This window comes from Fringilla coelebs (assembly GCF_963513975.1).
Source record: "Fringilla coelebs genome assembly, chromosome: 9".
Classification (NCBI taxonomy): Eukaryota; Metazoa; Chordata; class Aves; order Passeriformes; family Fringillidae; genus Fringilla; species Fringilla coelebs.
Window position 1 is genome coordinate 9403166 of NC_140067.1, and position 15481 is coordinate 9418646.

General features: G+C 37.7%; 1 protein-coding gene across 2 annotated transcripts in view; it reads left to right on the plus strand.

Annotated features, from left to right (window-relative positions):
* Positions 1-15481, plus strand: part of TESK2 (testis associated actin remodelling kinase 2) — a 74674-nt gene that overhangs the window by 21602 nt on the left and 37591 nt on the right. For both annotated transcript variants that reach the window (XM_084211894.1, XM_084211895.1), the window contains 2 exons: positions 5817-5938; positions 14867-14915. In XM_084211894.1, coding sequence (XP_084068020.1) covers positions 5817-5938; positions 14867-14915 — 171 coding nt within the window. The remainder of the gene's footprint in view (positions 1-5816; positions 5939-14866; positions 14916-15481) is intronic.

Genomic DNA, 15481 nt, shown 5'->3' on the forward strand with positions numbered 1-15481 from the left:
TTTTGTACTAAAGGGAAAATGGTAAAGTCTCCAGCTTTTTCTGTGTATGTCTCTCAACTCTTTTTAGCATTAGAAATTAGTACAATCACAATTGCTGCCAGACTTTTGAAAGGTTTTGGGGTTTATTCTGTGCCTAGTTTCTGTAGATCTTCTGAACCTGTGCTAAAGCTCTTGTAACACATGCTGACTAGTTTTGTTTGGCAAAGTTTTGTTACATTTGGCACGTCTCTCTTCTTACTGCAAGAAGTTGTAGTATAGTGACATTCTGTATTACTGCTCTGAAAACAGCCACAACCCATCTGACTCTCTGGCATCAACATAGCAGCTTACTATTATTTGAACTGGTGTATTTCTTTCAGCTTCTATTTGTCATTGCAAATTTCCTAGTGATATGAAATTTTTGATTTGATACAGACATCGCTGCTATGAGTGAGTGTGTGTATCTGACAGTGGATACATTTTCATGTTAAGAAAAACATTTCAGATTAGTCTTATAAGCAGTATGATCTGAGCTGAAGAACAGGTTTATCTTTGCTGAAGGGAGCTTCTTCCAATCAACCATAGAGTTAAGGCATTCTTCTTGCACATTCGACCTTGAGGCGTGAATATACATCCCTGGAAGTGTGATGACTTGGTGGCTTGACTGTGAGACTTGGATAAAATACAGCTGACCCTATGTTTTTTAAAAATATTTCTTCTGCTGTCACAGCAAGGAAGTAGTCTGTGCTTGAGAGAAGTTTTGTATCAGAGCCAAATTGCTGGTCTGCTTCCTTGTGAAAGACTTTTTTCCTGTCATTTGGTAGGTACTTTTATGATGAAGCCTCTTCTCTCTAACAGTGATTACTGCTTCATCTCACGTGCTTCACAAGCTTTATTTTTAACTCAGTCAATCAAAATAAAATTGTGTAAAACATGTACTGCAAATGGTCTAGAATGGTAGCTAAGGGAATGTCTTGTCATCAAAAATCAAATACTTGTAAATTAAATGAAGACAGAGAAGGAAACACAAGGAAGGTGAAATGTTTGGACCAGAGGGGTTAAAATGGTGCTTTGGATACATGGCAGCAAAGGTGAAGGTGAAATGGCCAGATGAAGACAAAGGTGTGTAAAAGAATGAACAAAAAATTGGTGTGTGTGCTAGAGCAGCAACATGATTTTATGGAGTAGGCTGTATAAGGAAAGATCTGTAAATGTATTTAAGCAGTGAGGCTGGATGCCAGAAGGAGGGGAAGGTAAGGAAAAACTGGAAAGCAGTTAAATGAAGTTTGGAAGAGAACTGTGACAAAATACTTGCAGCTATATAATGATGATTTGGAAAATAACGAAAATGCAATGAAAAACTAGAAGCACAGCTGAAAGCTGTGTTGGCAGATTTACAATATCAGTATTAGGAAATGTTCTTCAGATGTTTATTCCAGGGCCACCTGGAAAGGTACAGTGAATACAGATCAAAAAGGCCTTGTGAAAGATGAAATCAGGCTAGATTTCAGCTATTGCTTAAAAATACCTCCCCTTCAGTCCAGCAGAAAGTGATATATGTGTTTGGATTTTCAGAGAACCCTGACAGACATATATGATGTAATAGATAAATAATGATCTGAATTATATTTAATTTTTTTAACAATAAAGAGCTTTACAGCTAAGCAGCAAGCTGAACAATAAACCCACCAATTTTTTGCATGATAATCCTCATGAACTTTATATAGAGACTATTCTCTGGAATGTGAGTCCTGCTGAATCACTATTATGAGATTTCATTTAAATGCATCACTATTTCTTTACCTGTATCCATGACTTACTCTACTTCCCACTTTCTTCTAAAGAAAGGGGTAAGGATCATAACATGGTCTGATGTGAGCAGAACCACACAGGTAACCATAGCCAGGTCAATGTCCAAAGTGCTTTGATCCTAGGAGAATCAGAGTGCAAAGGGATAGTTTAACTACCTGTCAGCAATAAAACAGGGAGGCAATATCTGGTTAATGTGACCTTGGAGATGGAGTCACACACATAGGTAAGCAGACTGAGAAGCTGGAAGCGTGAGCAAAGCAGCTGTGGGTTTGTCAGAATGTTTCTAAGCAGAGACGCCATGATCCAGACATTGCTGAAAGGTTATTTGGTCTGATATGCAAGGAGCCATAATTAATAATAATGTCAACAGCTTTGAAAGCTTCACAGCAGCCTGCAAGTTGCATCAGTGAGAGGTTTGAATTGCATGAGAGAATCCCTGTTTATGTTGGGTATACAGGCATATGCCTGAGGCAAACTGCCTTGTAAACAAATGTTAAATTAGATCAGCAGTATTGCCAAAATATTTACTAATTTTCCTTCTGGAGTCAGGTGGTTGAAGCATGACTTCCATGCTTTTATGGCACAGAGGTGGCCTGAAAGGAGAAGAAGGATTAAAACTAAGTAGTTTGCAGGGCTTTGGCAAGGCATGCCAGGAGAGACACAAATTTTGTCTAGGGTATGACTGATGGGTAAGTAGGCATGGAAGGCAGAGCTGACAGCTCCTTCCATGTTAATAATTCAGTTTGACTGAGACCTTAGACAGAACCTGTCAGTTACTTGTTGTCAATTTGTTCTTGCCATAGCAATGATGCTTGCCAGTTGTGCTTCAGAGGAGAGAACATGGTTAGTTTTAGGTGTATTCCAGGTGATTAGCATTGTGCTCCATAATTTATAAACTGATAGTTGATTTTATTCATAATATTGAGTATTGTCCTTTTGAGAAAGATGCCCTCTCACCTCCAGTTCTGCTTCTTCCTCCTTGCTTAAAGGACAATTAATGAGAGAGGAAAAGTCCCCCTTTTTCCCCCTCTCCCTTGGTTTGATTAGGAATTTTGCTGTTCTGTCAGATCTTGTAGGAATACATCCTCCAACATCAGAAGAATATAAAGAACTTCAAATAAAATTGCTGGTGTTACCTTACTGTGTCCTTTAAGTGAAATAAAGCATAGTGCAATGTTGGGTACTATTGAGAGACCAGATAACTGAACAGACTCTGCTGCTCTATGTGTAAGAAACGTGAGAAATTTCCAAGCACGGGAAAAGTGATTTTATAAAACAAAAGAAAAGCCTACTGACTCTGCCACCAAACCTTGTTCAGTCTGTCAAGACAGGAAAGACTGCAGGATAGCCTAAAAGAGAGGATGAAAAGTTCTGTCTTTGCAGAAGTAGCTCAGTTTTTTCTTCATGTGCAGTTAGTGCTGTGGACAGTCAGACCTTTGAGAAGCACTTGTTGACCACTTCTTGTTGCATATCAGACCTGGATATCCAAGAAGCATGCAGGATGCAGTGACCCAAAAAGTTACCCACCTTCTTTTCTGAGGTTTCTGTAGGTTAAGAAAAGCAGTCTGAACATGAAAAAAGGTCCTGTGTTAAATTCTACTTTTACTTCAGAGTTGAGGCAAAGGAACAGAAAATTTTGGCATGAAACTGAATGAATTATAGAAATGGGCAAGAAATTAAAAGGTAGCTGGCAGAGTTAATGAGAAGGCAAATACTGTTTAAGACCACATTCCATCTGAGTTCCTGAGCACCTTCTACCTGTATTCATTCCCTTTTGGCATACCTTGAAGCTTCTATGTTGGTGGAAAGCTCATTTCTGAGGAAATTCTGTTGAGAGCATCTCTGACTGTAGGAATTAAGTTACTTCAAATTCTTTCCTTGAAAACCCCAAATTACTCCACCACAACACCCAAGATTCCTAACCTTTGTCTCAGAAGAAGTGTGTTGATTTAGCTGCTGCTGTGTATAGGTTCAAAGCATAGTCCTTTTTTCTTTATTTAAATTTACATTATTGAATTTTCTAAGTCTATGAAAACATTTTCAACTTTTTCCCCTCACCCAAGGTATTGCTTCTAGTAAAACTAAGGTATAACTAAAAAATGTTTTAACAGTCTCTGTGTAGACATTGACCTGTCCACCTTAGTGTGTTCATTCAAATTGGCTGGGTAAAATTAAAAATTAATGAATGTACACAACTGACACAAGAAACCTAGCAAGTAACAATAAACCTCATCAACTTAACATGCAATCATCCTGCTTAAAACCAATAAGCATGCCAAACAGGCAAGACAGGTTGAGAATTATTCTAGATTATCTTGTTGTAATGCATTAAAGCTGTAGTTTGACCAGTTTTATTTTAAAACCAATATTACCACAGAAAGGAGGAGTCCCATGCTTGTGAACTTGCTGTTGGTTTCTATTCAGTGCTGGTTTCTATATCCTTCTCCACCCCCTTTCCCTGATCCTTCTTGCACTGGGATTACTGGGTGACTGTAGGTGAGGCATTTGAGGAGCTCATGTACATAAGCAGGGGGGAGGCAGGAGGAAAAGCATCTGAGGGCTATTTTTCTACTCAGTGCCTCAATGTTGTTTATCAGACTCACCTGGGATGTTTCCAGTGCTACCCTATACCTGAAACTAGGACGGCAGGAGGCAATTTAGAAGTGTTAAACCAGTCACACACCTGAAACATGACACCCTTTCCTCCCCATACATCCCTGTGCTGAATTCATGGGCTTTGTTTCTATATGAGAATGTTTAGCTGAAACATGCCCCTTCTTCTTGCAGATAGAGGTGTGCAAATAAAAATTGAAAATAGGTATCACTTGTTGCCTCAGAAATGCCAGGGAGAGAGCCTTACCTTCAAAACCCATATCCTGTTTTCTTCTTGCATCTGCTTATCATGGATTCAGTTTTTCTTTCTGTAATTAGCATATCACAGCTAAAGGAACCTCTTACTGGAAAAGATGAACAGTCTTCTGGAATAAAAGCAGACAGGCTGCTGTTGTTTAAAATGGAGGTAGTTTGTATGTAGCTAAGTCATAATGTTGATTTCAGTTTTAAATTAGAAAGCTGATGAGTCTTAAATTCCTGGACCATAGACCTTCCTAAGCTAATCTCCATAATGTGAATGAATTTGCCATGGGGGTAATTCAGTGTTTTGAGAAATACATGTTTTCTATTTATGGGTTGCAGGTACCGATGTAGGAAGAAAATGGGAACATAATTTCCATGAATACTAGCAGTATGTGTGTGGGAATGCCCAACTGCAAGGAAATTCAAAGGCTTGGCAAGCCTTTCACTATTGTGACAGCTCCTTTCTAATAGTAGCGCACATCTACATAACACTTCACAGATGGGCTAGTTTGAGTACCAAGTTACAAATGGCCACAGCCCTGCATTTCTGCTTGGGGAGAGTCATGCTGAACAAGGTGCTGGTGCTGTGCAGTTGCCAGAGAAATTCTCTTTTTCCTGCTGATGCTGTACAGCCACTACTGATACCCTGGGTGAGGTGATCTCCTGTGCAGGAACCTCTCTACTCTGCAGCAGGGGTTGGCAGGGTCTGTTTTCAGAAGTAAGCACTGAGTATCTCCAAAATCTGCCCATAGCTGTAAGCAACAGATCCTTGTATAACACATTCTGTGAACAATGACAGCAACCTCTACAGGAGGAAAAAAAGGATATGGGTGGAATGAAAATAAGTTTCATAGGTCTTGGAGTGGGAATCTTTTCTCTGTGTACAATCAAATGGCTTCCTTCACTTGTAGTAAGGAGCTGATAGTTGGGGTTTTTTCAACTTCTCAAGCTTTCTGTCATCATGAGTTGCAAGAGAAGAGCAAAATGCCATTTCACTACTATGCATATTTGCATAGTATGCTTATAGAAAGACATCTCTGTGATAAAGACTGCAGAAATTGCTGTATGGATCACTTTTGTCATGAAGGATCTTTACACTGTACTACAACAATACTGGTTCTTCAGTCTTTCATTTCATATCCTTACCATTTTTTGCTTCTATCCAATAGGTAAGGCACAGAACTTCAGACCAGGTGATGGCTTTGAAGATGAACACACTGAACAGCAACAGAGCAAACATGCTGAAAGAGGTCCAACTTATGAATAGACTCTCACATCCGAACATCTTAAGGTACACTGGCTTTTTTCTGAATCATCTAGAGAGAGGTTGTCTTTAGTAGGGCTCTCCTCTTTCCAATTTTTATTTAGTTATTTTTTGTTGTAGGTTTATCTGTTCTGAATGTGTTAGGATCAATGGCTAATTTAATAGATGAATGGGAGGAAGAAGAAAAGACTTAAGAGAAAAAAACCCAGGTCTGCTTCTTAGTTTTTAGAATTTTCTTATTGAAATGTTGCAAGGAGGGATGAGAAGGACTGAAGAAAAGAAGCTAGAGTTGAACTAATCTAATTTATATGCTCCTGGAAGGAAAAGGGTAGTTCTTGCTTTGCATTAGATTACTGCATGCAAATCCAAAATGTTCCAAGGTGTATCTTGTTATTTCTTAAACCATTTTAGTCTTGGTTTCTGTTCTGTGGTGATGTGACAAGCAATTAACATAATTGGCTGAAGCCATAGCGTTGTGTAATTTAAAGATGTGATGATAGTGCACCAAATGGCCAGTTCTCCTAAGCTGCTGTTGCACACCTGGGATCCATTTCTGATCTCAGTTCTTTTTGAAAAGTTTTGGAGACACAGTGAACTCTGTTACTTAATTTCCTTTTCTTCACCATTCTGTTACATTGTACAGACATAATACTGATTCCTAAAATCCTTTATAACCGATTTTTCTCACCCTTGAAATCCTATCTCAGTCTTCATCAACTGATTTGTATCAATATTATCCTGTGTGTTTCCTTCAGTATTTATGAGGACAAATAAATGTCAGAAGCATTTGAAATATCTGTAAAGAGCATTCCATTATTTCATGTCTGTTTTCTATTATTCTTAAAACCTCAAAAACTTGTGAATTTAAAGAATGCTTATTCATTGTAAACTGCGTTGGTTTTATCATTCAAGTTTTGTAGTGATGTATCCCTAAATGCAATTCCTAGTGTATTTTCTCTGCTCTGAATTGAGGTACATTCCAAGCAACTCCTCCTTCTGTTTGTTTGTTGTTGTTCTTAGATTATATAATTTAAATTTAAAAATATCTAGTTATTTAGATTTCAGGATCATTAATTGTGTCTCATATTGATTCCCCACAATTTTCCTTCCTCTCCTCTTCATTTCCTTTTTTTCTGAATCCTTTGATAAGCTCCATATGACCCTGGGACTGATAAAGCTGCTTTCCTAATAAGGTTTGTGGAAAGAGTAACTTTCCAAAGTAAAATTGGCATTGTCAGAATCATCGGCTCACTACACTTCATCAGTTTCTTTATCAACTTTGTGTGGTTGGTAAATCATATTTTAAAAAAAAATCTAGCTCTACTGCTCTGTTCAAAATCGAGAATTTAATTTGGGTTGGGATGAGGGAAAGTAGGAAAGGAATATATTGACAGGCCAAAAGCATTCAGTTGTACCTAAATATAACCCTGCCCCCTCTTGAGTGGGATTACAGAGGTATTGCTGAGAACAAAAAATATTGTGCTTAGTCCTCAGTAGCTACTGAAATTTAGGTGTCTTGTGAAGTAAGAGATCATATTTGTGATGTACTGGTCCCTTCTGGCCTTAGAGCCTATGAATAATTTGAAATCAGCGGTGTTACACAGATGGTCCTGAAGGAAGAACAATAATGTATTGATTTATGTATGATGAAGAAAAGGAATTTCATTTATTCTTCCAGTTATTATCCAGGATTGGCAGAGAACTCTTTTTCTTTTTGTGCTCAAGTAAGCAGGTATGAGTGAATACATCAGAAATAAATTACTTAAATAGAAACGGTCTATCTTTGCACAGGTTGCTTAGAAGAATAAACTGCATTTGATTTATGAATTTATTGATATGAGGCTTCTTCAAAAAAAGCAGGCTCTGGTAAAATACTGCCTTTTTCTTATCTGTTAGGTTAAGTCCCCTTGCTACAGGGAGCGGAGTTATTCCTACAGGAAATGCAAATGAGAAAACAGTATTTAGTTTTAGTTGTTTTTTTACTGAATTATAATACACAGTAAAAACTACTACTTTTCTATGTAAGAGATAACTTGATGGTTTTGTGTGTTAATTATGTGTCATTTAAGTTTTTGTCTAAATTTTACTGCAGTGTTTTCAATTTCTTTATGTCTGGGAGAAGATTTTTCCCCTCTTAAATGTTACCTGCCTATGTGTCTATATATACCTGTATATAAACACACACATGCAAGCCTCTCTATTTAGATTTCATAAATGTGTAAATCGTTGGTGCTTCTGCTAGTCTTGTGAAACAGCTATTTCCCACTTTAGAAACACATAAAAAATAATTAATACTAATTTGCACTTAAAGTGATGAGAGGTTGTGTTGCTTGTTTGACAACATTGTGCTGTCAGATAAGAGCAGCTGAGTTGTATAGCTGAGAGGTTTTTAGGAAAATGTTCTACAGCAACCTCTTCCCACTGAAACATTTTCTGGGATTATTTTTGGAAATTTTAAGATTGTATTAGTATTTAAAGGGAACATCCTATTCAAAGAAGTTCTAATAGATAACTTTTCCTGGGGCTATGAACTATCTCAGTTTGCTGTTAAATATTTTCTTCACCTAATTTCTTTCCTTTGAAGTTTTTCTATGTTACTGAGTAAGGTTTTGTCACTAGCATCAAGTTCACTTCTCTATTGATTAGCCACTGGATCTCCTCCACATGCCTTGAAAGTGTCCTCTGATTTTTATGTAATACATCTCTGAGCTTCCTCATCTCCTCTGAGCTCTGGGGGTACCTACTGTTATCTTCCGCTGTAAACAAGTTTCTTTCCTTCCTGTTGCTAGCCAGTATGGGTTCTAAGGCTGAAATGTTGAGATCATATTGTGCAGTGGTTAATTGAACCAGGTGAGGGCTGAAAGGTGCTCTACCATCAAATGGCTTGCAAAATTATGAAACTGGATAAATACTGTCTTTGCAGCCTCCAAAATCTGCTCTCAAACCATCTCAACATATGTAGGATAGCAAGTTATTGTTTTAGAAGGCGAATGTCAGATTCAGCAGTGAGGATTTATTTTAGTACACTAAAACCTTCCTTAAGCTGGGAGTGTGTTTTTGAACATCCTGATGAGTATTACCTCAGATTTGTTATTGAATCAGTGTTTTTGTCCAAGAGCTCTTCTGTAGTTTATATAGTTAAGTGTTATGGAAATAAGAGGTTCTTCTTCCTTGGAGTGCATTTGGTAGCCCAGGATCATCATTAGCCTTTGGGTAATTAAAAAACCCATCCCTTTGCCTTGTGCTCTAAAATATATAGGAGCTTTTTACAAGCTGTCAATTCCAATGTGCCCACAGTTAGCTTCAAGATGTTAATGTGAAGATTTTGGTACTTTTGCTGTTGATTGCACTGATGTGACTAATAATATTGCTGACTATTTACAACTGCTTTTCCTTCTGTGCTGTCCATATCTGTAACTCTTTTCAGAGTTACAGATGCCTTTTGAGGTTTTTATCCAGACTCTGGTCACTCTTCTGGGGTATGAGTTTGTCAGTAATTGCTGACTTCCTTCCATTCCTGAGCTCAGTAGAGATTACCTGAAGGTGCATCTGTGTTTTTACCTTACTGATGCTTTTGCACATCTTGAGGAGATGGATTGGGTCAGGGTGTTTCAGCTTCTCTTGGTGAGTTCAGTTTTACTTGGTGAAGTACTGATCTGGGTATTTAGGCTTTAAAAGCAACAGGCTTTATTTGCCATGGAGTAAAAGGCTATCTTTAAATCTCCACACTCATTTTAGTATTTTTGCACTCAAATTCTGCTCTTGGCCAGCCATATAGATTCATCTTGATTAGAAGAGAGATGTAAGTCAAGACTTTAGTTTTCACTTACCAAGTCCCCAGTAAGTCTACCGTCCCCATGGTAGGATCATAAAGATTCCAGTGGTCAAATATATGTGTATATGTAAGCTCCTAATGTATTTTCCATGAAGAAAATGAGAGGCTGCCCTCTATTAGAGGATTTATTTTGGCAAAAAATAGAACTTCTTTTTCAGTCTGTTAAGGATATTTTAGAATACAAGACTCCAGCTCTTGCAGCTACACAGGCATGATGGTAAAAAATAAGGGATTTGGGAGTTTTTTGTCTCCCTTCCTCTTGTTTCCTATTTCAGCTAGCAGATGTGATTCTAGAGGCAGAGTAGGTGTTAATTAAAATGTAGTAACTTTTTGTTCAGTCACTGGGATTTATAACAAACTATGTATGAGACCCGCTTATCTTTTTGGTTTGCTGGTTTTTCCCCAGGGTCCAGGTTGGGGACGTTTTAGGAGTGGACAGGGCAGAAACAGACGAATGGTGTTCAAGGAGTGTTTTTTGTTTCTACCATCAACCTCATCTCCTGTCTCCATCTCACTACTGCATACAAGTTAAACATGGAGAATTAAAATGCTTTTCTTCCTCTTATCGACATTTCTTCCTGCCTTGGCTGTGGGATGTGCTGGTTTTATCGCATCTTCCCTCAGACAGATGGTGAGAGGAGGTGTGGAAAAGTGAGCTGAGGTTGGGGTTTGTGCCATGTGATGTTTACTATAGCCACTGTAATACAGGTTAGCTGATACATGGCAAGACTGTAATTGCTGGGGTTAGGGAAAACAGGGGTTTAGAACATTTCTCCACTTCTTTATTAGCTTGTGTCCTGTTTAAAGTGCAGTGCCGTTCAAGGGTTGGGTAAGATCAAGTACCATGGTTATGAAAGGTCTGGTGTATGCTTGTAGATGTGCTCTACCATTTTGTTACTTTCCTGAATGCTGATGTGCTGCTGTAGTCATGAGTTTTCACCCAAACCAAAGTAAGAAAATTGGTCTAGAAAGAACTCAAGAAATCTCCATCCTTGCATCCTGAGCTTGGGAGCCTTCGGTGTACAGCCTGAGAGACCTGATAGCTTTTTTTTTTTTGGTAATATCTTACAGATGTGTTTTTCTCATACAAATGAAGTGGTGTGCTACCAATGATTCTCCATCTCTTGTGCTGTCTCTTAAATTGGTGTATCTTCAATTTTGAGGTAGAATTTCAGTCTTTAATATCACTATTGTTTGCATGAAAAAGTATTTCTTTATTTGATCTGTACCTTGGGGTCTTAATTTAAAACATTCTGTACACAGAAAGTCTTAGCTCATGTCTTAAGCGTTCTCGTGGGAGCACTTGGAGGTATTGCTGCGTGTTTGGCTGTGAGCATGCAGGCAGATTGACTCATTGATTAAATCCACCTTCTTGTGTGTGCAGCACACAAATAAGCACACTGTGTGCATGTTCTATGAGCTCCTTTCAAGGAGAATTTTATTTCATCCCCTTTGAGACAATTCTATCACCCTGTGAACACAATACCAGGGATTTTTTTTTTTGTGTGTGTGTAGTTTTATCCTTTCAAATCTTCCTTTTGGTAAAATTGCTTGTGATGGACTTTGTTACAATAGCCAGAAGGATGGATTTTGTCTTGTAACATCCTTTATCCTGTACTGAACAGTGCTTTAACAGGAAAGAAAATTGCTTTTTCTTCTCTCTGTGTAATGTGGTTATCAAAAAGGAGTATTTTAGAAAAACAGTATACAAGGCAGCAGAAGAGAGGCTGTATGTGTTGTGTATAATATGTTACAGAAATGATAGATTAAATGCCTTACCCCTTCTAGAATCAAGATGCAAGTGCAGAAAACTTAAAATACATTTTTAATCTAGCATGGTGCCTAAACCATTAAGGAGAGCCTTAATGCAGGCTTATTGTTTTTTTTTTTTTCCCCTCTTCCTTCTCCAAGTCAGTGCAATGAAAAAAGCATGTGTCTTCTGACCTTTTGTCTCTATTACTGAGTCCGTATTAGAGACTTTTGCATTGGTGTGTTTGGTTTGTTTATTTTGTTTAATGTTATCAAAGTGCTGAATTTTCTCATACATGCAGTAAATTTTTGAGGGCATCAATTTCTTTTGTTGAACTGTAGCTGCCCCAGGTTTATCCACAGAGCAGGAATGTGTCCCAGTGAAGTTCTTTTAACTGGAAGCATGTGTTCAGTGTCTGGATATCCACAGAGACTTATGATCTGGATATTACTTTTGCTTGATAAATTAGGGCAAAGATTTCAGACTGAAGCTACAGCATTTATTCTCCCCTTTTCTGTCCAGGATTTTCTCCCTTGCCATCTGACTGAACTGAAAGTAGTTTGTGTAACCACTGTGAAGGACTAAGAAATATCCAGACTTCTCTTGGTTTTGTTTAGGAGGACAGGTTTTCCAGATTGATTGTTTATAAAATGAGATTTCCAACATGTGTGTAGATAGCTGACATTTGTTAGAAAGCATTTGTCAGTGGAAATATGCTGTGCTGTATTTAGTTGGGTGGACTCAAGTGTCATCCTTTCTATTTGCAACTTCTAGGAAAACTTTTCCAACCAGATTTTGGAAGCGTTTCAGCTTGCTGATAAGGCCAGATACACTGTCTTGAAAATAAACTTCCTTAAATCTGCTAATGATCTCCTGTTTTGTGGATGATTGGCCTATTGGAGCTCATTCCAGCTAGAAATGCTTATAGGAAGTGCAACCTTTGGCTGACAAGACATTCTGCTGAAGTTCACCTACAAGCACATTTTGGCTCAGGAGACAGTGTGTCTAGCCAACAGGAATAATCTCAGCTGTGCTGGACCAGCATGTCAGCTTCCTATCCACAGAGCTTGGAATCTCATCTGGGGCAATCTCAGAAATTGAAACCATGTTAAATCTTGCTTGGTAATTGTATTTCCCAGTAGCAGCTGGCTGTATTATCTTTAAGTGAAAATCCTTTCCAACAATGTCTTGTAGCAGTTCTTGGCTTAACCAAGTGGCTTATTATTGCTTGATAAAACAGCTAAGCAGAAGTTTTCCAGAAATTTGGATTGCCAGAGGTCTGTTCTATCAATCTATTTTCCAGAGCCTGAAAACTGAGATTCATTCACACAAGGTTTAAATGGTTTCAGTATGCTGCTTGTAAGCTCATTAATTCTGCCTTTATCAGTGTGTTTAGTTTCTCTTTTCCTGGGTAATATTTTCTAAATATGCGGGGTTTATAAGTGTGTTTTTATGTCCAGCTTTTTTTCCATGAGATCATGATATGGAGCTTTGTTTTTTGATTTTTGATTCTTAGTAGAAATCCTAAGCATGTGAGAATTTTTAAACTCTTACTCTTGGTAACTTGATTCGATGTGTCTTTGTTGCCTTAAGCATAGATTCACAAAGGTAATGAATGTGTTTCTATTGAGACTTCCCTTGACCAAAACATTTATTTTAAATTACTTAATCTCAGTTTTTGTTGAATGAAAATATTGCCATAACAGGTGTTAACTTTGTGTAATTGATAGAGAAGATAGTACTTTGGAAAGTTGTCTTATAGAGAAAGTAATATATTGGAATTGTGTACTTTCCATTTTTGCTTGCGAATAAAGCCATTAACACCATGCCTGATACCTCTGGAGCCTTTCAGAATGAAGTAAGATTTATGCTCTGTAGATGTCTGGGTTTCTTCATCTCAGGAAGTTTAATTTGTCAGTTTCTTTACAAAATTATTCATACGTTGACTATTGTATGAAGTGAAATGCAGAACGAGCAATGCTTTGCGTACGTGCTACATCTAAAAGAAGCTTCTTCCCTTTCTCCTGAGGGCCTGATCATGTCCTATGAGTCTACATTAAACAAGAGCAATTGGATTTTCACTGTCTCTCAAATGAAAATTCCTATATTCAGGGGGTGTTGTTTGAGTGTTTGAGGTAAGAGCAGGCAGTAGAAGTTCTAATTCAAGTCTTGCTGCTTCTTGGGTTATAAAAGCAGATTTCCACAGCTCAGATTATGCAAAGGACTTTACCTATATTATTTTGCTTTGGCTGCTTGTAATTTACCAGTCAGCTGTTAGACAAGAGAACAGTGAGGATCATTCATTTCTTCAAAAGCAGCTTAGCTGAACTAGCACTACATGTCTTGCATCATTTTGTGTTTAAATTTGGAAGTGTTTCAGGATATAAAAGGTCCCTTTCCTTTGAGTTGTTGTCCACCAGATCCCTGTCACATTTAATGAGATCATACATGTCTACCTCTTACTTGCAAAATGCAAATTTCTGAATGTTATGGAAATGACAGACAACTTGGTTTTGCTTGCTGAGACCAAAATCTAAATGCTAAAACTGAAAATTAGTTAATCTATAAAGAACGAACACTTGAACTGTGCAGGGACAGCTCCAAAGTGTTTAAAATTTCAGCTTTACTGAACTTTCTCATGGGAGATGTTTACTAGTAATGTTAATTTACATTTTGTCACTTTTAAGTTCAGCTTGTATGGTGGTAAAAACGAGCTTTCAGTTGTTTATGGCACATTCTGCTGCTCTCCAGAGAAACCAAGGGTGGTAATCACTACTATTAACAGCAAGAGTCTGAAAATTGTGCTGTGTAGGTAACACTTGTGGAATATGTGTGTACTGGATACTACTGAAACTTGCTTCCATCCAAGTGTTGGAAAGAGGAGTTTGGGGAGGGGAAGTATACATTGCATATGTGCCCTCATATTCCTGAGTGGTTAAGAACGGGATAGGAAGAAACATCTTTATGCTTAAACAGCAAAATGCAAAGGGAAGTAATTTTCTGTTTATGCAGACCAACAGTGGATTACTTGGCTTAAACTTCCTTAAAATAGGACTCTGAGACTGTTCCCTTCTGCATAAATCATTATATGTGGGCCTTTGCTTTTAGTCAAATTAATAACTTTACATTTTGAGGTTGAGCTGTCTCCTGTGCTTTCTTGGAACTGGTAATTCAAATTATATTGTAGTGTAGATACATGATTTTTTGTACTGAGATGTTTAAATAATCAGTGGTGAGGTATGCAGTGTCTGTGAGGCTGATTTTTTTCTCTTTCCTCCTTTTTTGGTGTATCCTATATTAGTTTTTTTAAAGAACAAAAAAGAGGGGGGGAAAAAAGCCCAAACCACTTTTCTTTTCTTGTTTCTTGTAGGTTTATGGGTGTCTGTGTGCATAAAGGACAGCTGCACGCTCTTACTGAGGTAAGACTATTTCATAATATACATACTAAATATGAAATATTCAGTTCTCAGGACAGATTCTGCAATTGCCATTCACCCTGAGTGAAGGTTCTTCTATGGTGACTGGTGAGTTAATCACTCACTATTTGCTATGTTAAGGGAAGATTGCAGAATCAGCCCTCAGAACTCCACTCACAGCTCTTGTATGTCTTTTCTCCTCAGAAGCACTTACTGAGGTGGAAAAAAAAATCACAGTAAGAACATAAAGCTTCACTGATAATGTTCTAAATGAAACATGTGCATTACCATTGAGCTGCCCCTAAATATTATTTGTTTCAGTGACATTGCATTGTATTTAAGTCTTATTTATACTCCAGTTGTATATTTCACAAGTGAATCAATAACATTTCAGCTGGGTTGACTTAATCTGGGTCCCATAAAAAGGAATTATTCCATTGCCCAAGATCCAGGTATCAAATATGAAGCTAAAGTTTCCATTCATATGTGTTCCCACCCTGCTTTATTGGGTTGTTTGTTAAATCCCCCTGTACTGCTCAGGAAAAACAAGAAGAGAATATTCTCTTGTT